The sequence below is a fragment of the Opisthocomus hoazin genome, chromosome 6 (assembly GCF_030867145.1).
Source record: "Opisthocomus hoazin isolate bOpiHoa1 chromosome 6, bOpiHoa1.hap1, whole genome shotgun sequence".
NCBI classification, from domain to species: domain Eukaryota; kingdom Metazoa; phylum Chordata; class Aves; order Opisthocomiformes; family Opisthocomidae; genus Opisthocomus; species Opisthocomus hoazin.
In genome coordinates, this window is record NC_134419.1 from 36,229,739 (window position 1) to 36,255,209 (window position 25,471).

The window sequence follows — 25,471 nt, forward strand, 5'->3', positions numbered from 1 at the left end:
GACATCCCTCTTAATAAAGAAAGTCCAAAGCTGCCAAGGCAGATTGGAATTCCACTAAGAATGAGGGTTTTTGTCACTGGCTTTGAAGGGAATTACATTATGTCCTGTACACTGTGGACATAAGTAGAATTATATTAGATCAAGCCTTCTGCTCCTCCTCTTATTACAATGTCATCACAATGTTTAAAGTGTCTGAGACTGCAATGCCATGTAAAACTTTAAGCTGATTTGCCAGGTGCTGCTTTAGCAGGAGCCATATAATGCTTTTAGTTTTGGAACAGGGGCAATTATATTCATGGGACCTGATAGTCTGTACGTTCATTTTTGGAGTAGGAGAAGAACAATTTAGACACTGACTTTCTGAAGAAATTATGCACATCCCACCTGTTCATTTTATTAAAACCATGACACCTCCACAGGGGTCGGAGAGGTGGGGGGAGTATTGGTCACAGAAGAAACGACAGCTTGGTGTATCTGTTCATGCTATTGATTAAACTTCCTGACAACCACATAGGGAAGTTAATTACTGGCAGGCAAATTAACACCCTTGCAAGATAATAGAGAAAACAATAATTATATTAAGAACTCAGGGGGCTAAGTTTTCTTGGCCTTGAGCCTGAAGCTGTAAGCACAGTTTTAAAGAAAAACACCACTCTACTGCTCAGGGGCAAATGGTTTGAACCATATTGATTGAAGTCTTTATTCTCAGTGATTAAAAACCACCTTCAACTGCCAGTGAGTCTGTTCAGACTTTTCACAAGGAGTCTTTCAATTTAGATTTGAAATGAGACTCACTTTGCATTGCAATCAGTCTGTTCTGGTCAGAGAGACACAGCGTGCTACTCGACTGCCCTGTGCCATCACGCCTTGCACGCACAGTGCACGATGATCTTGCAGGGTACATGCTCTCATCCTTACGAATCAAGGAGAACAAGGCCTATTAGAGAGCAAGGTTAAGCCTGTTGATTTTATAAATTGAAGAAAATCCTCCAGCATTCAGTTTTAGTTCCAGATTTCATTTTTAAGCTTATGTCACATGCATTTGCATTGAAACACAGTAACTGGAAAAGCAGTAGTATGTCACTGGACTGTCGTAAGAGAGAACGTCTAGTGGAAACTCTCTTCACTGCAAATGACAGCTTGGGACTCTCAATTTACAGTCTGCCTGTGACGCCAGATCAAACATGGTCATCTTGCAACGTTATTTAAGACCTGGAATCTCAGCATAGACTCCGAAAGTCACTCTGGACACTATTTTTCCATTATAATTGCAAGAAGCTTCTTCCGATCAGAGTGTACATATAGCAACATCTATGTTTAAACTGACATTTCCACTTTAAACCTGCAGTTACCTTCTGCCCTTTTACTCACTTTTAGTAATTTGGAACAGGTGTAAATGAGCCATTTGGTACATTAACTGTGTTTTAAAATGTCTATCTTAGAATGCAGTTTCTCTTTTTTTTTTTTTTCTTTTTTTCCCTTTTCTCCTGTACTAGAAGGATCATAAGGGCCCCTACAAACACAAACGTAATTTTCACTTGGTGATTAAAAGTCCTTGTGATAATTTTGAAAACACCATCACTGTACTTTACACAGGAGTTACTGAGGGCATTGTTTAGATCTTAGGGTTGTCATTACTGCTGGTAATAAGGGAGAAGGTTAGAACCCAGGCTGATGTCTACATCATGTAGTCAGTCTGCAGGCTTGGCAGCTGGGAAAATTTACCTTTTTACTTGTCAGCTAGGTGACTTTCATTTGAAGACAGTGAGAGGTAGTAACAAGGAATCCCATTGTGCCCACTTTCGCTAAGGCAGTTTTTAGAAAGAATTCATGCCAGAGAAGTAACAAAAATCTGTGACTTATTGGGATGGCAAACAAAGGTGTTTCTGTGGGATTCTGTGTGATTCTGTGATTTTAGAGTATGCTCATATTTCACCTGCTCTCCAGCAGGTCCGCCCCAAGCCTTTACTGATGCATGGGGTTGTTCCTCCCCAGGTGCAGGACCCTGCACTTGCCCTTGTTGAACCTCATCAGGTTCCTCTCTGCCCAACTTTCCAGCCTGTCCAGGTCATATTTCATACAGGAACATTACAGTATGCTCATATTTCATACTCTCAAAAAAAGAACGGGATGCCTGAACTTCCTCATCTTCAGTATTACTGATATTGAATTCAGTCATAAGCTTATCATCTCCTCTATTAGAACCAGCTTTCTTCAACCCTTTGAATCCAATTCTCTTACAGAAGGGAATTTGGGAACATCATTAATTCAATCATTATAAAGAAATGGAAAAATGTAATTGAACTGAGGAACCAGGACTAAAATCTCAAAAGCAATCTATGCTGATGTAAACAAGAAAACTTTCAAGCAAGGTAACTTTCTATGTAGTGCTATACATTGACTGAAGATTCAGATCTAATTTTTAGGAGAACCTTTCAAAACTGTGGATTTCTTCAGATTATTTTAACTCAGTATGTCTAAAGGGTAACCAATGCTCAATAGCAAGACATCCTGGAGTTATTAGGGAATTATGAAATGCATTAGACCCGAAGTCCACATCCAGGGAATCCAGGGATTTAAGAAGAAATAGCTTGCAACATCAATTTACTCCAGCTAGTGTTTTGCAATCAAAGCATTGATGGAGGATGGATGCACAATGAAACATAGTTTCAGCAAATACTAATGTGAAAGTTAACATCAATTTACTTTGGCTGCACTTATACCACTTGCACTTTCTGTGATACTGAAATTTGCCTTCTGAAATATCTCTATAAAGCAGATACAGAAGTGACTGAAAAAATAAAACTCTACATTTTGAGAAGACAAACTTGTCTTTTAAAACTGTAGAGGGATACATTCCAACACCTTTAGATGATTACTTTTGTTGTTTAATTATGCCTGTGAAGCCACAAGTCCTGTAGCATAAACAGTTTTTGTGTTCAATGGCACAAGTTCTTCAAGGTCCTAGATGGCTCTGATCTATTTAAGCTGTGGCTGAACATTTAAGCACACAAGTCAAATCTATGAAGTTAATGGACTACAAATGATTAAAATAAGTACATATTTCAGTGCTTCAGCGAATCACCTTTAAGCCCAACTGCGACAGTAAAATTTCAGTCCAAATTTGTTGTAAGGGTGCTATTTCCTTCCATAGCATTTTGTATTCAAACTATATGTTTGAAAGAATAAGTTTTCAGTTCCAAATCTACTTTGAAAGTACAACTTGCAATATTTGTTGCACATCTCCTCATTCCATGCCTTTCAAGGAAATATTCCAAAAGAGATTTTGTTGCCTTCAAGGGGGAGGTGGGTGTGTGTGTGTGTAAATCAACTGCTCAGCACTTGGAAAATACACAAACACAAGGCAGCAAGCTGCCATTGCATGTGCGCTATGTAAAAATAAATGCTTGGATGGAAGATTTTACTTTCATGTTTCCAGGAGGTCTCATAAATGTTAGCAATAAAAAAATAAATTATGAAAATGCTCTTTTTCCATCTCCTATTGTTTGAGCAACCCTATCATCCATGTCCTTATTTATTTTAATAGCCTTTTTAATTTAGAAATATGAAATTAAGTTGCAACACGGACTGCTACAAATTTCTTTTAGGCGTCAATGAGCAGACCATCTTAAAAGAAAATTGCTATCACTTAAACTGTTTGAATGAATTCACCAGATTTCCAAAGGCACTCAGCAGCCAGCCACACCAGGATTATGGTACAGACAATGCATGATCGTATTCTTATCCTTGATGTCAGAGTCCAGAGCCTGCAGATGTTTTTACAGGTCTTCGTGGCTTTCATATGTTTTAGAGCAGTGGGTCAATCTCTATAAAATGCTAAATTGCCAGTCAGTCGTCAACAGAGTCGTATGTTAGAATTTGCTTCTTTGTGTGTAAACTCTTGCTAAGAGAGTCCCAAAATCAGTGATGTGTAACAATACAACATATTCACTAACATCATCTTCAACACTGCTGTAACCGTAAGCTATGGAAGTCCTACATTCTTCAAAAAATGGAGAATTTTTTCAAGGAATCTTTCAATGCACTTTACTGTGTGAAACTAATTAGCTCTTGAGTGCTTAGGTCAAAGTTTTTTCCTGAGATGGAGAGATAAAGTTTACTAACAGAATGAGGTTGAAAAGATGGACAGGTACATCCTCCTAGTATTGGTGGCAGAAGGGGTGCAGGAAAATTGGCAATATTAAAAGAACGCCACATTGAAAAGGTGGAGCAGGCTACAGGCATACTAGTGAAGATTACTGTGCTTTTATCTACCTAACACAGGCAAACTCCATACTCTGGAATCTCAGTGAAACTTCGTGTCTTGTGATAACAACAGGTCAACTAGATTATCTAGTTGTCCTTTCAGGCTACAAATTCCTGTGAAAGGCTAGTTTCATGCACAATAAGGAAGGGTAAATGAAATGCTGCTCGATTCCATTAGAGGTGATATTTTAAGGCCACATATTAGAAAAAAACACAGCTTCTTGGAATAATGTTGTCAGATAGAGCTTTGCTTATACCTTAATTCAGCCAAAGGCCTCAAGAAACTAGTAAAATTTGTTAATAAATGTTGAATAGTTTTAGTATGGATTTTTGCTAAGGAAACAGCTGCTCATTTGCAAGGGTAGTAGCTGAGTCTGGAGGCCACAAGATAGGATAAAGGATAAACAGATGGTTCAGAGTAAACAATTAAAAGTAACTCCTGAAGTTTCTTTGAGACCTTAGTACATACTCTGATATTAAGCGCCTATGTGAAGCTCACCGAGCTAATAGTGATCGAGTATGTATTGCTGGGGGGGAACTAGAGAGATGAAAAAGGCAGTATTATTTACTGAGAGATAAATAACATACTGCTCCGTGTCCTCCAAAATGAGATTCAAGAATTTAAAAGGTGCCAGAAAAGCTTGAATGAAATGAAATCTGCACATAACAATGAATGACACATTCTGAACTGGAATATGTATGGTCATCTAATCTGTAATAAATACAGTTGCTCAAAAGAGAGTTGTCACTTGGTAGTGGTAGCACACCCAAACTGCACACCAGAGTCGTCCTATGTGAAAACCAGGAAAACTCTTTGATCATAGAATGGTTGAGGTGGGAAAGGACCTCTGATCCAAACTCCTGCTTAAGCAGGGCCACCTAGACCCAGTTGACCAAAACCATGGCCAGTCAGCTTTTGGACAGAATCATAGAATCATTAAGGTTTGAAAAGACCTCTAAGATCATGAAGTCCAACCATCAACCCATCACCGTCACGCCTACTATTCCATGTCCTGAAGTGCCATATCCACATGTTTTTTGTTTATTTTAATACCTCCAGGGATGGTGACTCCACCACTTCCCTGGACAGCCTGTTCCAACGCTTCACAACTCTTTCAGTAAAGAAATTTTTCGTAATATACAATCCAAACCTCCCCTGACACAACCTGGATCCATTTCCTCTCATCCTATCGTTAGTTACTTGGGAGAAGTGACCAGCACCCACCTCACTACAATCTCCTTCTTTCAGGTAGTTGTAGAGAGCAATAAGGTCTCCCCCCTCAGCCTTCTCTTCTCCAGGATAAACCACCCCAGTTCCCTCAGCTGCTCCTCGTAAGACTTGTGCTCTAGGCTCTTCACCAGTTTTGTTGCCCTAATATCTCTAAGGAGGAAGACTCCACAACCTCTCTGGGCATCCTGTGCCAGTGCTCTGTCACCCTCACATTGAAAAAGTGTTTCCTGATGTTCAGATGGAGCTTCAGTGTTTCAGTTTATACCCACTGTCCCTAGTCCTGTCTAAGTCTCTGATTTAGACAAAGACTGAAGGATATATATCTCACATCAAAGTTATAAAATATCTATTTAAAACCTTGGTTTTGTTTAGTAAAGGACATTTTTGTTCTCAGAACATGCTATTAACATGAAACAGATCATGCTGATACTTGTGAATAGTGTTTTTCATAGTTTAAATGGTTCACAAGCTCCAAATTTTTCAGAATCTGTCTCAATAATCACTGTGGCTAGAAATGCTTAAAGACCATTTGTGACTACCAGAAGAACTGTTCAGATGGTAGTACATCATTTATACAGGGAGGCTGAAAGGGCAACGACTAAGCTGTCTATCAAAATTTTACGTGCTGACTTTTTCTTCAATGAAGTACAGACCCATACACGTGCAAGGCTATCCACCTCATCTTTCCACAAACGTCTTTATGCAAAACAGTTTATAAGTTAAAGGCAGAGATTTTCTAACCTACCTATGAGATGTGGAAGTCATGCTTTGTATATTTATTAAATCAAAAATTATTTAAATAATTCAAGGGCTAGAGAGTGGGTGTGGAGTATGTCTTACTGATGTTAATAATCTATATTTTGCACTTTCTAATAACCACACCTACTACCAATTACCTAATTGACAGATGTATGTGAAGTTTCCATTTTAGTGATTCACACACCATAGCCAAAGAGCCTTTCTTAAAAAGACAGAATTTAACTCTTACCCATTTTCCCCCTAACGTTCATGTCTGTCCTGAACAGAAGACTATACATGTAGCTGACAACTATTCAAACATGTAATTTGATGCCCCTATACAGCTTGCTGTAAGAATCCTTCACAGATTCAAATATGTGTGCTCTTCCAGCTTAACTAAAATTGCTCTTAACTAGATGGCATCATGTGCTGTTGTTCCAGCACTGAACAGTACCACATCCCATTCAAATGGGACAAAATATGGTAAACAGTACTGTGCCCTTCTGTAGAGTCAATATGCTTGTCCTAGTTTGAGAAGTAGTAAATGACAGCACGACGCCATAAATACTTGTTTAGCTTCTTCTTCAATGACCTGGATGAAGAGTTAGAACGTACCCTCAGCAAGTTTGCTGATGACACCAAACTGGGAGGTGTGGTAGATACATCAGAAGGCTGTGCTGCCATTCAGCTTGACCTGGATAGGCTGGAAAGTTGGGCAGAGAGGAACCTGATGAGGTTCAACAAGGGCAAGTGCAGGGTCCTGCACCTGGGGAGGAACAACCCCATGTATCAGTAAAGGCTTGGGGCGGACCTGCTGGAGAGCAGCTCTGCGGAGAGGGACCTGGGTGTCCTGGTGGACGACAGGTTGACCATGAGGCAGCAGTGTGCCCTGGCTGCCAAGAAAGCCAATGGGATCCTGGGATGCATTAGGAGGAGCGTGGCCAGCAGGTCGAGGAAGATTCTCCTTCTCCTCTACACTGCCCTAGTGAGGCCCCATCGGGAGTACTGTGTCCAGTTCTGGGCTCCCCACTTCAAGAAAGATGAGGAGCTACTGGGGAGAGTCCAGCAGAGGGCTACGAGGATGATAAGGGGACTGCAGCATCCCTCCTATGAGGAGAGGCTGAGGGAGCTGGGCTTGTTCAGCCTGAAGAAGAGAAGGTTGCAAGGGGACCTAATAAATGTTTATAAATATCTGAAGGGTGGGTGTCAGGAGGATGGGGCCAGACTCTTTTCAGTGGTGTCCAGCTACAGGACAAGGGGCAATGGGCACAAACTGAAGCATAGGAAGTTCCGTCCGAACATGAGGAAGAACTTCTTCACTCTGAGAGTGACGGAGCACTGGAACAGGCTGCCCAGGGAGGTTGTGAAGTCTCCTTCTCTGGAGATATTCAAGACCCACCTGGACAAGGTCCTGTGCAGCCTGCTCTAGGTGACCCTGCTTCGGCAGGGGGGTTGGACTAGATGACCCACAGAGGTCCCTTCCAACCCCTACCGTTCTGTGATTAGAGGTGTCAAAATAGTCACTGGGAAAATGAATTTTTACGTCCAAAAAACCCACCCTATAAATTCATGCTTTTACAGTCAGACAAGTCTGCAATCCTCCAAGGAGAAAGATTGCCAGTCCTGGTGTCCTCATGCTAAGAGTGTGACTGGGGCTGGGAAAAGGGCCTGAGATCTTCCATACAGACACAGATTAAGGTATTAGGTCTCACCAAAAGTTACAAGAAATGAAATTCTAACCAGTAGTGTCTTTTCAAATTTTCAGCCTTGAATTGAGAATTCAGTCCTTAACAATAAAACAACAAATACAGAAAATGAATGTATACAATGTACTGTTCACAATTCAGTATTGTACTGATATTTCTTCTTCTCTCCCACACTCTTCCCATGACCACTGAAGTGTTCTTCCCTCTCTTTTCTACTGACTCATTCTCTCACAACTCATTAAAACCTGTGATTTTTTCTTTTTTCTGCTTCTTCCTTATCTCCCTCATTTCTTTTTTGTTTTCCCCTCAGTGATTTTTCCCAGGTCTGCTGAGCTCTCCTTACCTTTCCCACCATCTGGCTAGACAGCTGTTACTGACATCACTGAGTGAGTTGTGAAAACAGTTGTTCAGAAGCTGATTTTACCTGCAGTTCCCATTCTCCATGGGACTGGCAGTTCTGATGATCAGGACAGGTGAAATGATTTATGAAACAAACCTCGATGCTTTAAAGAAAATTAATGTGGCACAAACATGTTGTAGAGACAACATGGGAAGTTCCAGTTTATACTAAGTTCATACTAAGAAGTAAGCTGCCAACTATGACGGGATGAACTATTAACTACTTGGTAACGCAAGGACTGGCTATGCTCTCTATGTCAGCTTCATGGTATCACTGGAGGGACAGGATAAAGGGGAAGTACAGCAGAAACTTTAACCCAACTCTGAAAAATGGATGTAAAATGAACCAGCGGTTTCAGCAGCATTACAGAACAAAAATGCAGAATACCCAGATAAAGTGTGTATAACCTGACTTTGCTCCTGATTTGTTCTGCTTTCTGTCCCCTCTAGTACACTTCTTGCTTCAATAGAGACCAAGTCCTCACAGCCCTGAACTCCAAAAAGTATAGCAGACGAATACTCACACACAGCTGCCTAAATCCTAATGTAATTACATAGACTTGCTGTTCATCACGAGGTGAGGACACCACCTCCTATCAGAAAGCTGTAATTATTAAGACTCGGATCCAGGATGCATTTAAGTACGCTTAGCTTTAGATGTATGAACCATTCTGGAGGTTTCAGGTGGAGTCTGTTGTATAAACAGTTTTTGTGAGCTACAATCAAATAGACAAAAATTTGGTAAAACTCACCAGATTCTTCAAATTCATTGTTGTATGCATTCCAAGTCTCACTTACGCGGAGCAGGTTTTCTTCCATGGCTTGAATGTCCATGTAGGGACAGTTGCACTCTGGGAATTTGGGGCCACACTGACACCAGCAGTCATTGTCCTTGCAGATGAACTCCCCCTCTGAATTACAGGCAATATAGCTCAAGGCTGCCTGGACAAAATGTTCTTGCAGATACTCAGGCAGGATGACCTGAAGACCTGAAGGAAATAAAAGTAATACGTTATTAAACACTAAGGAATGCTCGAGCCAAGAAGTTTCCCCAACTTCTGTACCAAACAAAAAATTGTTAAAAAGAGAACTATATGACATTTTTTTAGGATTATTTATACATCTGTCTAGCATTTGCACTGTGTTATATATTTCCTTTCTTAAGAATTAATTTCAGCTATATTCCTCACATATTTCTCTGAGTATGGAACATCCATTCCACTAACTAGTAACCTGTGTTCCTCAGATAGAGCATTTACTGGTGTAATTTCTTTTTAGGGATATTGTCAAAAAAAGAAAAAGTATTACATCAATTTCTTGTAAAGATTTGCCAAATGAACAGCCTCAGCAGTAAGAGCTTTGCAGTAGTGAAGCATACAGTTGAATTATAATCTTGGTATTAGCAGCTAATCTAAATTTTGAGAGTGCTGATGAAGGGAAAGCGGCCCTGAAAGACACAGTAAAGAGACGGTATAATCAGAAAGAGGTGTGAAGGTAACCATTTCCACTCTGCATTGGACTTGCTTTCCATGTTGCCTTTGACACAACAAGATACAGCTTGTCTAAACAACTGTAGTTATCTATTTGTGATTCTGTAGAGATAAACTAGGAAGAATGGGAAAAATTGGGTAGGAGGAAATTTAAGAAAAATAAAATTCAGCTGATATTTCATTTCTTCTAACACTGGTATTTACCTGCTAAGGGACAGTCCATTGGATGTGATGGGTAGGGCTATAACACCTTGCAAAACAAAATTTATTCTTAAATCTACTACAGGTTTAGCATGGCGAAAGGGTGAAATGTCTAACTTCCATGGTGTTTCAAAAAAACCTCCTGCAGTGTCGCAAATCACTTTGCAAAGTGTTTTCACACTTCACTCTGCCATGACATGCTGAGGCCTTGCAAAATCACGTCACATTGATGTGTCAGAACCATAAAGCAGGTGAATCAAAAATCCAGAATATTTGTGACCAGAAGTTTAGACATACTCATCTGAAAATTTTGACTACTGTTTATGTGATCCCAATGATGGGAATGAATATTTTGTATAGAAGCATTTTAACTACCTAGCTATCAGAACGCTTTAGCGACAATAGTAATCAGCCAATCAAAAAGCCACTGCAAGGTGCATTATAAATTTTTATTTATTGTTTCTCATTATTTTCTGTGGCAAAAATAATCTCTCTAGAACCAATGGATCTTATTTGTGGTCCCGGTAATTTCTCAGCATATGGATTGGTAATTTGTGATGTAGGTTCCTTCTACATAGGCACATGGACAATTTCACAGAGATTTACCCCTTATTTTTAGGTACATAAAAATAATAGCTCTGACAGCCATTTCGTAACCCTTCCTGAAAGTCATGTCACAATTGCTAAAACCAGGTCTGTTTCTGTTTTCTTCTACCTCGTGTCAAAATTTGTAAAACTCTTGTTGGCTGAGTAAACTTATCAGTGTACCTGTAGACTTGTGAAAAGCCTTGAAACTGTGAAATGAAAAGAAAGTCCAGATAAGCAAACTTGAGTCTTGCTCAGTTCTTCCATGGTAAGTATGAAACAGTTTACGCAGTTCTGATAATGTATTTCTCATAATGACAATCCAATGGCATGCATCAAACTGCTGTCTGAGGGATGCACAGATTATTTTCAAAATTTTAACTGACAAACATCGTGCATGTGCTGGAAACCACTGAAAATCACAAATTATTTCTGGAAACATTTCATTACATCCCAGTGGAAATCAACAGCTCTTTTTAAAAAAAATATGCAGTCTTTGAAATCATTGTATGATTTTATGGCTGTTAACCTATTCTGGGAAGAAAGCAAAGAAAGCACATGGATGTGTTAAACAGGAAGATAATCTTTCCCTGACAGCCCTTCTTAATAGTCAGGAACAACTTCACATTCTATGTCCAACTGATTTATGACTCAACGTCGAAAATTTTTAAAACTGGAAATAATTGTATAGCTACCTTTAACTGCAAATTAAGAACCGTGTTCTTCTCTCATGGTATATACAGAGGTATACACAAGCATATAAATGAAAGAGGACTTCATCTGTTTTCATAGTAATAATAACAAGTTGTTCATGCTACATTTTGTGTAACTGAAAAAAGCAATTATTAATGGCCTAATACCCTACAAGGTGACTTTTGAAAAATGTTTACATAGCTAATATGAAGCCTGGGAAATGCACCTACTGGAATTAACAAAAAGTGAATTAGAAATTATGCCTCTTTTCTTCCTTTTCCTTCTTTTTCTTTTGCTTTTCCTTTCTCTCTTTCTCTTTTTTAATATGTAATTACTATTATTTTTCTAATGCGTGAGATGCCTAATTGTCCAAGTTCTCTTAAAAGGCCCAAGAGAAGCCTTTGGACTCTTCATTATTTAGAGCCTTTGAAAGTCTATATCGTGCTCCTGTGGCGACTCCATGTATTTCAGTGGGACAACTGCATGAGGTATAAGCTACTACTCAGTACGTGAAAAGCAGGCTGAGCGAACTAAATGTCACAACCTGCTTGGTGGAATCTACGGGAAATCAGGCTGTTTAAAAGGTGTGCAAGTGGTTGCTAAATAGGGCTGTAAAATGTTAACAGCATTATTCAAATTGTTTTCGGATGTGTACAGAAATTGTTTCCATTTCAAAGGCAACACGAGTTACTGACATTTCCTTCACTTTGCCTGGAATGTACTTATTGTGCACACAAAAAAAAAATTAGGAAAATGACCTTTTATGAGGTGTAAGAAAGAAAAACCAATAGTGTGATAAATGTCATCCTGTTCCAAAACAAATTAATGAAATTGCACCTACGTACCTTGCAACTGAATTTTATTTTCAGGACTCTGAACCAGAACAGAGCTGACAGAATCTAGGTTGTCATAGTTACTGCAGCCAAGAGGACCAGTCCGCGTTTCTGTTACCTGATGGTAAGGGAATGGAAAAGCATTTGCTATATTATTCAAAACAGACCAAGGAGTTCAGAAGCTCATTTCACAGTTTTCCTTTAATTCAGCTGGCTGTACATTTCAGACTTGATTAAGGAGAATTAGCTCAATTTAATTACAAAAAGCATGACTGCAAATGTTTTACCAGTGCCACAAACTTCAGGGAGTGCTATTCTTACTGCAGAGAATCCTTACAAATACTTCAGCTGACCAGCAGTCTAAAGGCAATTTATTTCTTCATAGCTATGGGAATTAGAATTAGTTTAATAAACATTGTTCTTAAAAATGAGGACTGCAATTTTCAATGATGAAACCTGTGCAAATGGCAACTCCTTGTTGAAGTGGTGGAAAAAACTTTTGACTTTTCTTGTGTAGCACGGCAGGATTCAGGAGTAGAAACCTTTTATGAGGTGGTGGTAGTGGGATATTTGTCATTAGGGAAGGGCCTAACATAATTTTAGACACAAAACTCTAGACATCCTGCCTACTGTGATCACCGAATCTGTGACCACAGCTAAATTTATCAAAACTGAATCACCACAAGTAGAGCTCTGTCTTAACAACTGAGGATTATGCTTGGCAGGTATTTAAATGAGTAAAAATATTTTTTTAAAAAAGACCACAAGTGATTTACATGCTTCCTGGAATATTATGGATAATTCTTAAGTGTCAACCAAATAAATGCAAAGGCTAATTTCTTTTTTAAATGTTACCCTAAGAAAAAAAAAAAAAAAAAATTCTACTGTAGTTTCTCCGCAACGAAGCATTGCAGCTTTTGAAGCGATGTTGTGATTGATGCCCAGAAGACAGGAGGGCAGCTCCACAGCAGATCAGGCAGCGCCTCAGCTTTGTTGTTTTTTTTTTTTTTGCCTGTATAGAGACTCAAAGAGAAAACCCAAACCCTCAGGATAGACGACTATATGATTATCTCACATTTTTCAAACTGGATTGGGTGCTGTAGAAAATTCAGGGGTTTGTAGTTCCTTCTCCTTTATACCAAGACCAGGCAGAAAGAACAAAGTGAAAATGGAATACAATACAAACAGAACCATAGCAGGAAATTCTGGCCATGGGATATGTCCTAGTCTCCTATACTGCTGAAGGATGACCAACTCCTCTATCTTATCCCCTCCCAAAACTGCTCCCAGCCATGATTCTGGAACTTCTCAGCTCTCTTCCTTTTACCATCTCAGAGGTAGTGGCCAGATTTACCCTTATTTGGTGATCTCTCTCAGTTTTGAACATAACCACTTGTATTTCCTGTTACTTCAGATAGTATGTTCAGCTCTGGATCTCCTGAAGAATAAGCCTAAATTATAGGGTCGAGGAGGTCATTTCCAAAATACACACCTCCATTGAGCAGCCAACTGACACGCAAACAGACAACTAACTAATTCTTACAAACAGAAGGAAGTTTGCTATTTTAACAATGTTTCAAAAAGAATATGAAGGTTTGCTAAAATAATCCATGTAACTTCATGTCGCTTAAGATTGCCTGGGCTCTCTTACAGTCTGTGCTACCACCAGCACGTGAGGGTGGCTGCAGCTGGATCATGCTATTCTTGAAACCACAGAGATTCCACATTTTCCAAGATCTCTTGCACTTTTGCAAAGCAAATGCAAAATGCTACCCTATGCCAAGCTTTTAGTACCTTTCCATCACTTTGAACTAGCGTTTGTGAGAGCGGAGAAGCAGACCCTTTGCAGTGCCAGTAGCCTGTGGAGAGGATACACAGAACTGTCTTCAGCCAGACCTGTTAGCAGAGTGCCAGCGGCGCAAGGAAATGAGACTGATTCAGGATATCTCCTCCCTGCATATATTTGGCAGTCTTTAATATTTATGCTAGGGCCAGATTTACTGCATTTTTGCTTAATCATCCTTTATCAGCACAAAGACTCTTGCACAGGCCACAGATTTGGCTTGGACAAATTACAGTTTTGACTCACCTGTGACCCTTCAGTCCTCTCCCTCTCCCAGCAAGTGGTCTAAAATTTGATTCTAAAACCTCACTTTTGTGTAGTACCCCGAGCCCATAAACAGAACCCTAATCTGTTTGTACAATATCAAAGACAGTCACCTACTTTAAATAAGATAAACAGACAGAAGACAATAAAAAAAAGATGAGTGTTGTTGTTTTCTCCCAGTTCTGAAAGATTATGCTCAGCATTTATCTATGCAACTCTTTATTTAAAGATCCATTTATTTTAGTGTTGTTTTGCATACTATTATTCTTTTCAACTATTTTTCTATATGACAATGCAGCTTCAGAAAGTTACATGAAATGTATAAACTACAATTTTACAATTTCTATCTATTCTTATTACTCTTGTGACTCCTGGCATCACTAAATAAGGCTAGTAAGTAGCTTATAACTATTGTGTCCCTTTTTCTTAATGCATCTTCATTCTTCATTTGAATTATGCAAGACATAGGTAGAGACTACCACTCATGACTATGAGAGCTATAGCACTTTGTGTATTTAGGTGTACCAAGATGCAGAATGGGGAAAAATCATCATTAAATGGCTTTTTTGACTTTTAGAGACTGATTATATAAATCCACTGATTCAAGAGAACTATATATATACGAAAAATATCTGAGCACAGTTAGATTTTGAGATGACTTACAAACATTCATACTGTTATAGGTAAACAATAAAATATTGTTCTAATAATGGCAATAATAAATTATGTTCTATTTAAAGCACAATAAATAACGACTTTTTCCAAACACTATGTTTCACTCAAACCTCTGTATTTGTATTAATTCTTTTACTTTTCCAAATACCCTCGCCTGCCTCTGTCAAATCCTTTGCTGTGGTACTCTTAGCTTCTACATAGAAAACACATAGAAAATCAACATGTATAGTGCCAATATACAACAAAGAAAGAGTAAAGCAGATTAAGATAATCCGAACTCCACTTCCCATGGATGACGCTTCTAGTCAGAGGTCAAATCAATGTAGTTACATATGCTTTTTTTATACTCTGTACAAATCCTACTCAAAGATTGTTAATCACAAGAAAAATTTGAGTAGTTGATAAATGAAATCCTCAAATTTTTGTCAAATTTTCTGATCAAATGCAAGGATTTCATTTTGGGGTGACTCATTTTGATAAGAAAGCAGATTACACAGGGGAAAAAAAGGACTAAATGTATTAGTTCTGGTTTGATCCAAGTGTTACCGATATCACTTATGATTTACATTTTGTGTTTCAGGAGCAACAGAATAAAAATAGGAATAGCAATAACATTTCTTTAATTATCTTACAAGCAGAGAAGTGTTACTATATTCAGTCCCAAGATCAGAGCCGAGAAGTTTTTGTCTGAAAGTGTATAATAAAAGATAAACCAAAAACAGGAAAGAAAAAGGTAAAATGTAAATGCAAAGAGTATGCTAAGATGTTACCGCAGTCCAGGAACTACTGCATATGAGCAAAAAGCATCCTAACCACATGCTAGGCCTGCAGTCTGTAAAGAATGCTAACTCACAAAGCAAAACACCACAGAACAAAGTTATTTAATAACCAAAACCCCCTAAGAACCAGTAACAAAATATGTGTGAAACCATCTGACATGAGCCAGGCAGCCTATTCTCAAGTGCCTTGTTTTCAAAGATTATCACAGAACAGCTTTCCCTGGGCAGAAGGGTTTTCAGTTCCCAGAAATAAACTATAACATTTGGCATTAATGAGACAAATGCTTAGTTTTCAGTCAGTTAAATCTCATAACCATGGTGATAACGACCCGATTATAAGTGCACTGAGAACATACCTCCTAGCACTTAAGCAGGGCTGAATTCTTGTGATATCAGTGGGTAGTATTTCCCTGGGAAACAGCGTGCTTTTTTTGCCTATATAACTAAACCTATGGAAGACTTTCCTAATAAAAGGGAAAAACATTTCTGCAGAAATTTTGTTCCTGGTGTGTCCTTTTAAATGCACATAGCTAATATTCCTAACTACATGCCCATGCAGACATAGTGTGCTGTCTTTCATAAAGGACTATCCTCTTCAGCAAGACTCTTTACAATTGTATTTGGCTTCTAAAGAGGATAACTAAGCCTACACAAAAGAGAATGAGACAACGCTAGTCACTTCAAAATAGGCAGCTGCGTTCATACTCGTATAAACCCTTTTAAAATTTTAAACACTGAAATAACGGTTTAGAGCAAACTCATCATATATACACGACTATTCATGGAAGAAGGTCTCTTCAGAACGACTGGTGCAGACAGAAGAAAAGGCAGAAGCATGGGGCGGGGAGAAACTCGAAGTCTTCAGGATTTTCCTGTATGACTCTCCTATCTACCCCTCCCCTATGGACCTGTCTTCCAGCCTGTGTTCCCACCCGCTGTCACTCCTGCATATTCTGCAGTCACTGCTGATTTCACCTAAAAAAAAGTTGATCAAACGAATAGGAAATAAATGTACTTTCTATTTACAAGTGGATCTCCTGCCAACTTTCTCTTCCCCCCCCCTCCCCAAGACTCAACAGTTTTTCACAAAAGCACCTTTCTTTCAGCACTTTCCTTTACCACACAATAGTTGCTGCTCTGCTGCCCTACTTGTGTCATTAAGCATATTAAAAGACTCCCACTAATTAGTGTATAATTAAAATAAATCATATCTTCTGAATGTTCCAAGCACTGACACTTACCATGCTACCAGCTAGATGAATATTTCTGAAGGAGGTACAGACAAACCAATAGCACCCACAACGTCAACAGTTGGATTAATGTTTTCTATTCTTTTTTTTTTCTTAATTGCCAGCATTCTACAACAATACCGCATAGGCATGTAACATTTTCAACAAATTTTCTACCAGCAGCGTTGATAGCATAGAAGAGCCCACTGACTCAGGAGACCTGGAATCACTCCCATCATATTTTTCTATCATCTGCTGTTGCAAGATGGAACAGAGACAGTAAACTTGATCCTTCTGCAAATGAAATAAATTTCAAAATTTCCATTAACTTCATTAGAAGTGGAATAACACTTCTTTCAAGTTCTTGGGCAAGGAGATGACTTCATTTCACTGAATGCAGCAATAAAGCTTCCCAAGACATCAGTCTTAATCTCTCCATTCCCTCTCCTTTGTTTCTGCATTTAGGGATTTACTGTCAGCTAGACTACTGCATTACAACAACAATGAAATAGAAATGTATTATCCCCACATAAGGCATTAAATACCTTGGAAATTAGAATATTCTAGAAACTGGAGATGAACTCAGACTATTTGAATTCTGCCCTATTGTTAAATTCTTTAAAAACGTTATGAATTTTTAAGGCTATTGAGTTTCCTTCTGATAGGAAGTAATCACCTGTCTGTTCAAGTCTATTCCTTACTATGTCAGAGAGCAATTCATTATCTGTAAATTCTAGGAGAACCCACAAGAACATCAAAACAAGTCTTTGAACCTATACTGTGCCACAGCAAAACCAGATGAGAAACTGAGACTTTCAGAAATGTCTCAGCTCTGAACTAGCAGGAAACATATCTAGGTTGAACTAACTCCTAAAGATACTCGAGACAGGGGTCAGGTAGGGAGGGGGAAATGATCGCTCCTTGTGTGGCTCTAACACCCACTCTGCAGACTGTGCAACGCTCCCGAGGCTATGGAAATCGGAAGTGAAGATTCACCTCAGCTGAAATCACTGGCAGCACTGACAGTTCTGACATCACAGCCACAATTCTCCCTCTTCAAGGACATTTTAAATGCCCTGCACGTCAGATGCCATGTTCCCATGCATCCTTATGTAAAGCAACAGAGAAGTCTGCAGGAAATGAGGCTGCTGGAACACCAGCCAGGGCAGCGGTACCAGAGCCTCTATTTCCTGCACTTTCAGAAATCGAGGGTGCATCAGTCTCATACAGAGAATAAGGACAGACATTCTCTCAGAAAGAACAAGTTGTCTCTTTTAATTAATCTTGAAGAATAGATGAGAGTGAAGTTCTCTTATGGAGAAATAATAGACAGCAAAAACGTAATAAAAGCTGAGTACTTTGTTTCAGTTTACACTTAGATACTTCTGCTTGCCCACATCTTAAATGAATACTAATAGTATTTTTTGACAGCTTTTATTGCCTAAAGAGACAGCTGAGCAACAAACAATAAGGTTGGAAAAGTATGAATAAAAAAACCTGTAATCCCTCCTGAATTATAATACAAATTTAAAGTGTTCTCTTTCTTTGTGAAGTGACAGGAAAAATAAAGTCTAGGTCAATACAAAAATTATCTTTGGATAATTCGGAAATATTTTACCTTTACTGTGGTCAGTTTTAAAAATTACATATATATTACATTTAAAGAGAAAAAACAGGAATAACTTCTGCTGGAAAAAAATGTTAAAGGTTAAAAATAACATAACAGGGATTTAAAGTCTTTAAGCTCAAAGTGATAAGGGCAGGTTAATTAAGAATCAGATTTTCCATGGAGATCCTACATATGATTATGTATCTCTGTGCAATTCTAAAACTTTGTTGCAGTATTCCTTCTGGTAGTATGTCTAAAACTTAACCAATTTAAGCTATTTCCAGATCTTATATTTCCTCCCCTGGAGTGCACGTAGACTCCCAATTTATTTTTCTGTCCATAGTACTACAATTCTTAACACTACACCTCACTCACTGTGACATCTGCAGCAGGACATTTGGCATGTCCACTTTATTTTACTGTACTCCAGTCAAACTACTCCTTATGGGGTTGTCATTCTAACCTCTCAAAAGAAATCACATTACTGTCCATAATGTGCATGTCTGCTGGCTTGCTCTCTGCCTGGGTCACATATATGGTTTTAGGGACTTATTTTTAGGTTGCATCCTCATTACTTCCCATCCACTTACTCCCTCTGGTAAATGATTGTAAAACATTTGCCCTTTCTGTCTCATTGGTAGGGCCAGCTCTCAATTTATAGTTTTTCAGAACTCTTATGCTACTGGTTTTCACATGTTTCCCTGCATATTTGAAGGCCTACCTACAGAGTTAACAATTACAACTGATCTCTAATTTAATCATTAAACCCCTATCAGATGTTCAGACTAAAGGGAAATGCTTGCTTAAATTTGGTTTAGAAAACAAAAGCAACTTTATACTGGAAGCTGTAAACTTCGTTTCATACGGATGCATCCTCAGTGGTTGATGACTAGCTTAGGAACATTGCTCTACAACTTTGATTGATTATGCTGTTCCATTACTATTGTGTAGTTTATGGTGAAAGCAAATCTTTGCCTTTAAATCCCACAAATTTATGAAAAGACATGGAAAGAACAACTGAGACTGGAATCTGGTTTCAAACATTGCTGCAGTAAATTTGTGTATCATGCATAGTGCATAGCTATAGATTATGGGATTGTTACTCAAAGTATGCCAACAGTACTGGCAAACTTGTTCACTGTATAAACTATAACACACTAAGGATTCAAAAATCAAATCTCTGGCACTGACCTTTTAAACTAAATGTGTATGTCACTTGTTAAATATTATTTGATAGGAAAAAGCATCTTCAAATATCTATCTGCAAATGCACTTGAAACTCCAGTCAAGGACCAATATCAAATTAGCTAAAGAACAGCAAACCACAAAGGACCGTGTTGAACCTATTCTGAAGCATACAGGTTTGCTGATGTTTACAAAATCATTTAAGTGAGTTAGAGGAGTAATGCTCATAACCAAAGCTAACGTAAGCACTCAGATACCAATTGTAAGACTCCAGAGGACTGGATGCTTACTTTGATAAATGAACCACAGCTTTTGCATCATCCAAGCGGTTCTAAGGACTTGATTTGTGGGATTCTCGCAAGATGTAGGAAACTTTAGTAGTATTTTGGCTCACTGTCATCCAGACTACTGAATTCACTGTACTGCTGAAAGCTAAGGAAACATTTCAGGGCTTGTCTGCAACAGATAAAACCCTAGCAGTCAGAAAAATACAAAATTCATCCTCATTTACCATGTTTAATTTTCACACGGAAATTACTCATAGCAAAAAAAATCTCCCCAGTCTCCCTGCTTCTATTCCGGCCTTTAGTCTGAGATGTGTATCCATCAGTGTTTACAGGTGGTTTCAGACAGCAGTAGTTGAGGAAGTGCCCAGTAAGAATGATTGGGAAACAAGGCAGCTTATTTGGGCTACTAGTTTTCTATGTTAGGTCAACTTACTGCCAGCCAGAGGTGAGGGTAAATAAACCAAACTTGAGGGTATATTTGATTAAGATACAAATATTCACACAGTTCTACCTAAAACTCTCTATTGTGAACAACAGGGAAAAGAATGGTGCATCATAGAGGCAAGAGCATTTCTTTAACCAAAAAAAAAAAAAAAAGAGAGCGCTAGAGTTCCTATGAGCATGAGAATCTAGGGAAAGAGGGAAATTCAGAAGAAAAAGGACAAAACAAATGAAAAGAGAATACTGCTTATTATCAGTACTGTGGAGTCCCACTGATGTGGAAGGACTTTGTTCTGCTCAGAATTGAAAGGGGCTCTACTACCTGCAGGTTTTGACTTGTTTCCATGTAGACTACCATGCAAGTTAAAAAATTTCTACAGATACCTGTCTAAGTATCCAGCTCCTTTCATGATATGGTAGGCGAAAAATCCTTTGATATGAGTTGCTTTTTGAATTACAGGTCTTACACATGTAAATACCTGGATTAAATTCATGTATGTCACTGTATGTTTTTCCTATGCCTCTTTACTTCTATGTTCAGCTTGTACATAGTACACAATTTCTTCTAAGCTATTGCACTGTGTTACTTGTATATAACTCTTTATACCATACACTATAGACTTGGCAGCTTTCTATATTTTTATTAAGGAAGGATAGATCCTGCCCGGTGTAAACCAACATCAAAGTTGTTGATAAACTTGATTCAATTATCTTGAGTAGCTTTCCTTATTGTCTTTTTAGCATTGTAATCTCCTGATGCTGTGAAATGCCTTTGTCTTCTACCTCAAGGAAAAACAGTATGATACTTTACCTTTCTGTTTGTGCACTATACCAACTCATTTCTATAGGATTATTTTTAATACATCAGTCTTTATGACCACATGAAAATTTTCAAACAGAGATTAAAATCATAATGCTTCGGTCCTCTTGCATATCCTAAAAACAGGAAGAGAAGCAGACCCATATATTTTATCATTATACTTTAACCAAGTATATAAATTGCTGTGCTTGAAGGAACACAGGGTATTTATTTCTTGCAAGGATATGCGTGGCTCAGTATTGCTGTGAATGTCATATTTCAGAGAAGTGGAGTAAGAATAAAGTCTACTTAGATAGACTAAATATGACAGAAAATATTGTAATGGTCCTCTTCGAGCCATTTTCTCTTATTCTCATTTCTCTCTCATCACTTATTTTTACACATTAAGGACTTTGTGAAAAGTTGAAGGAAAAACATGGAATGGTTTTTCATTTTCAAAGCTCTAGGTACTCCTGGGGAAGATACAATTATATTTCCTTATAAATCTACATAACAGGTAGGAGACTGCATACCGATATCCTTTATTTAGTGGACTTATTATAAATGTTGGAACATTATGAACTAATATAACTATAGAACACTATATGTACATACTTATATAAAACTAAAGAACCCTACAGTTCTTTTATGATTTTTTTTTACTTAAAAAAAAAATTAAATTATTTCTAAAAAAAAAAATATCAAAAGAAGTATGCACAAAGACCATGAAATGTATTAATTATTCCCTGGGAACAACAGGGCTAATTTGGGTAATCTAGGGAGAGATAATGAATAATAGTTCAATAAATTAGGAAGATGATGGCTGAGGTTGAATGGAGAAAACCCTGATCTCAATTATATCAATATGCATGCAAAAAAACTTCTTTGACTTCAGTTGAGTTTATTCATTGGACAAGGTCAGAATCTCACCATGCAAAATGAGAAACACTTCTTACTTTACTCACTTAATTCAGCAATAAAGTCTGTAGAACAGTGATGAAACTACCAACCGTTCAGACACTGAAGAACTGAAAACACTACAGAAATCACTCAATAGTATAGAAGGACTCCTGGATGAATAATGAAACCTTTCTTAAACCCAGATTCTGCCACAGCATATATAGACATTTTAAGCATTATCTTGTTAGAGATTACATTATAGTTTTGCTGTCAGAAATGTCAATCCTGCTGAAGTACTACGTGAAGCCCTGCAGGCAGAAACAGTTGTGAGCTGCAGAAGACAGTAACGATGTAACTCTTGGAATCAGCTACCTGTAGCGGATTCTCACGTGAAGGATATTTTCAGGGGTGTTTCTTACCATTAAATTAATAGATTGAAGAGGATGATTGCAGTTTGAATCATAATCTATAACAGAAAAACATGTGAAAATACATTATGGGTATAAATTCTATAGGAAAAATAATATGAACACTGAAACCTTTAAACAGCCTTCTATTATTTTCTAAACTCTCTTCTGACTCTGAGTCTCTGCTACCCTGAGATATTCTTCCTAATTTAACCTTTGTGTTCATACATGTTGTTGATACTTGTTATCTAGTAATTCTTAGGGTTCAGAGGTAGGGAAACATTCTGTGAATTTTATAGTTCTTTCCTGACATTTTTTAACCTGCTGACAGGCAGTAGCTGTCAAATACGGAGTGGAAGACATGGAGAGTGCTGAAAAAAGTTTCTTAACCTATACAAAACCACTGCACAGCCAGAATAAAGACTGAATTAAAATCCATGCAAATCTGAGTGCCTCCATATTAGTGCTGGAATGCTCTGCTCTAACTGCATTGTTTAGTACGTTCACTGTGGATCTCCCAATATTAAAACCCTTCTCCATTTTCTGGGTTTATTTCCTTTAGTATCACTTCAAGGAAAAAAAAAGAATATGAAACATTTAAGGAACTGTAGCATGAATTGTTTATAGGTTTTTGACAACTGTGATGGCAAGTGTTGTGTGAGTGCTGTTAAGGTCTCTTGTTTACATATGTGTATTTGTAACCTGCTTAGGGTTTGGCAGTCTTTATTCTCTTGGGGTTTTTTTATCCTCCTCTTTTTACTAAACTACATAAGTGACATAACAAAGTCCTTCATTTTGTTATGGTCTATCATGTCATATGGTCTATCCTTTTTTTTTTGTTTTGTGTTTTTTTTTTAAATTGAAGAATAGTTATCTAAAGTCTTTCCAGAATACACATCCTAGCATCTCTATTATGTGCTATTTTGTTGCTTTGAAAGCTTTTCATGCTGTGTTACTGACTAGCTGGTGATGTTATAACTTCTTGCACTCATTACTCCTCTACACACATTGTTGAAAATATAATGACACAGTGTAGTTTGTATTAGAGGCTGCTCAAACACATCCTTTTATGAGTGTCATGTTGCAGTTGCTGTGATGTGTCAATTATGTTGCTGAGCATGCATTCTGAAAGTGGTTAGTAAAACATGTTATTGCATTAACTTGCTGGTCTTTTTTTTCCGCTTTTTCTCTCACTCTCTGAAATAGTGAGGGCCAGATTCTCAAAGGAATTGTGCTGTTTTACACCAGCTGAAGAGCTGACCTCTACATTACCTTTTAGAGAAAGCAGCCCTGGAGTTTCAATTTAATTACAACTCAACTGCCCAAATGAATTAAAGTTATTTTTAATATTATCACCTTAAACTCTTGAATAAGATATGGAAATAAATCCCTAACTTTTACACTTCTTGTATTCTTAGAATTAGATAATGGTCACATGCAGAAGTCACAAGATTTTGTCATACATATGGCAAATTTGATCTAAAATTCTCCAACAGCTCCCAGATAAAAATGTATAAAACATCATGTATTTCAGTTTTGTGACGAGACAAACACAAATCCTGTGCTGTGCAGCAGAACATGGAACAGAGATATCTCAGCTAAATTAAATTGATCTAGCTTCAGAAAAAGAAGGCATATAGGTGCGGAAGCCCAGGGCTGCTCCTGGCCAAACCAACCCTGTTGAGAAACACAGTGTATATGTCTGGGTACAGCACGATGGTACAGCTTTCAGGTCATGTGCTGTGCTTCACGTCTTATTGATGCTAGCACCATGTGCTAACACACTGCCTCTGGGATGTGCTTTGTGGCATAGTTTAGGCAGGCTCAAAGACCAGAATGTCAACATTTTGATCCCAGCTGTCTAAACTTGCCTATCTAAATCCACAGTTAAATTCAGATTACTAAAAATCTTTAGGAGCTAGGTAATGCCAAAGTGTAACAGAAGCTAGATGTCTAACTGCAGGTCCCAGTTCCTCTGGGAAGATCAGATAATGACCAAAATTTAAATTTAAAAAACCATACCTAATGCTGTGGTTTAGCCTCGGTTGGCAACAAAGAACCATGCAGTTGCTCTCTCACTCCTCCCCTCTCCCCAGTGGGATGGGGAGGAGAAGCAGAAGGAAAAGGCAAAGCTCATAGGTTGTGATAAAAACAGTTTAACAAAATAACAAAGTGAGAAGAAAATGACAACAATAACACCGATAAAAAGAATATACAGCATGCAATATTCTCACCACCTGATACTCAGCTGGCTCCTGAGTAGCAAATCCCCCTCCAGCTCCCCACTTAAATACTGAGCCTGACATCACATGGTATAGAACATCCCATTAGATTGGCTGGTTTGGGTCAGCCCAACCAGCTCCTGGTGAAAATTAACCCTGTCCCAGCTGAACCTGGGACATCTAGCTACATAAACAGTACGCTGATTTTGTAATGCTTTTATTAATGAGTGGGTGAGTTTTTCAAAGTAACCTGCAAAAGTATTCAATTCTCGCTAATATTTCATGGGAATTTATCACATGATGACAAAGATTTGAGAGGGTAATTTCTATCTATTTTCTGAAAATCTTAATTTTTAACTCCCCCTTTGAAAAATTTCAAGTTTTGGTCTTGTATGAAGGAAGCCTTATCTCCCAAGGTAGTGGAAAACTTGGAATTTCATAATAGACACAAACAATACTGGTCCTTGAAAATCTGTACTGTGACTTTTCCTGGACATGCTTAAGTAATGCCACCAAGCCTACAAATGGGGAAGCCACAAATTTTTGAAAAGGCACGATCATTTCTGGCTTTTAGTTCCCTAGGTTTGTTTAATTAAACTTACATTTACAATTTAACTTCTTGAATGGAGTCAACAAATACCTGATACTACAGGTCCTTCCGGCCTAATGCTTGTAACTGTGATTTTACA

At 38.1% G+C, this 25,471-nt stretch overlaps 1 protein-coding gene across 6 annotated transcripts in view; it reads right to left on the bottom strand.

Annotated features, from left to right (window-relative positions):
- BRINP3 (BMP/retinoic acid inducible neural specific 3) overlaps nucleotides 1-25,471 on the bottom strand; it is a 200,293-nt gene that overhangs the window by 47,117 nt on the left and 127,705 nt on the right. For all 6 annotated transcript variants that reach the window (XM_075422735.1, XM_075422738.1, XM_075422740.1 and 3 more), the window contains 2 exons: nucleotides 12,155-12,260; nucleotides 9,093-9,329 (listed from right to left, as the gene is read on the bottom strand). In XM_075422735.1, coding sequence (XP_075278850.1) covers nucleotides 9,093-9,329; nucleotides 12,155-12,260 — 343 coding nt within the window. The remainder of the gene's footprint in view (nucleotides 1-9,092; nucleotides 9,330-12,154; nucleotides 12,261-25,471) is intronic.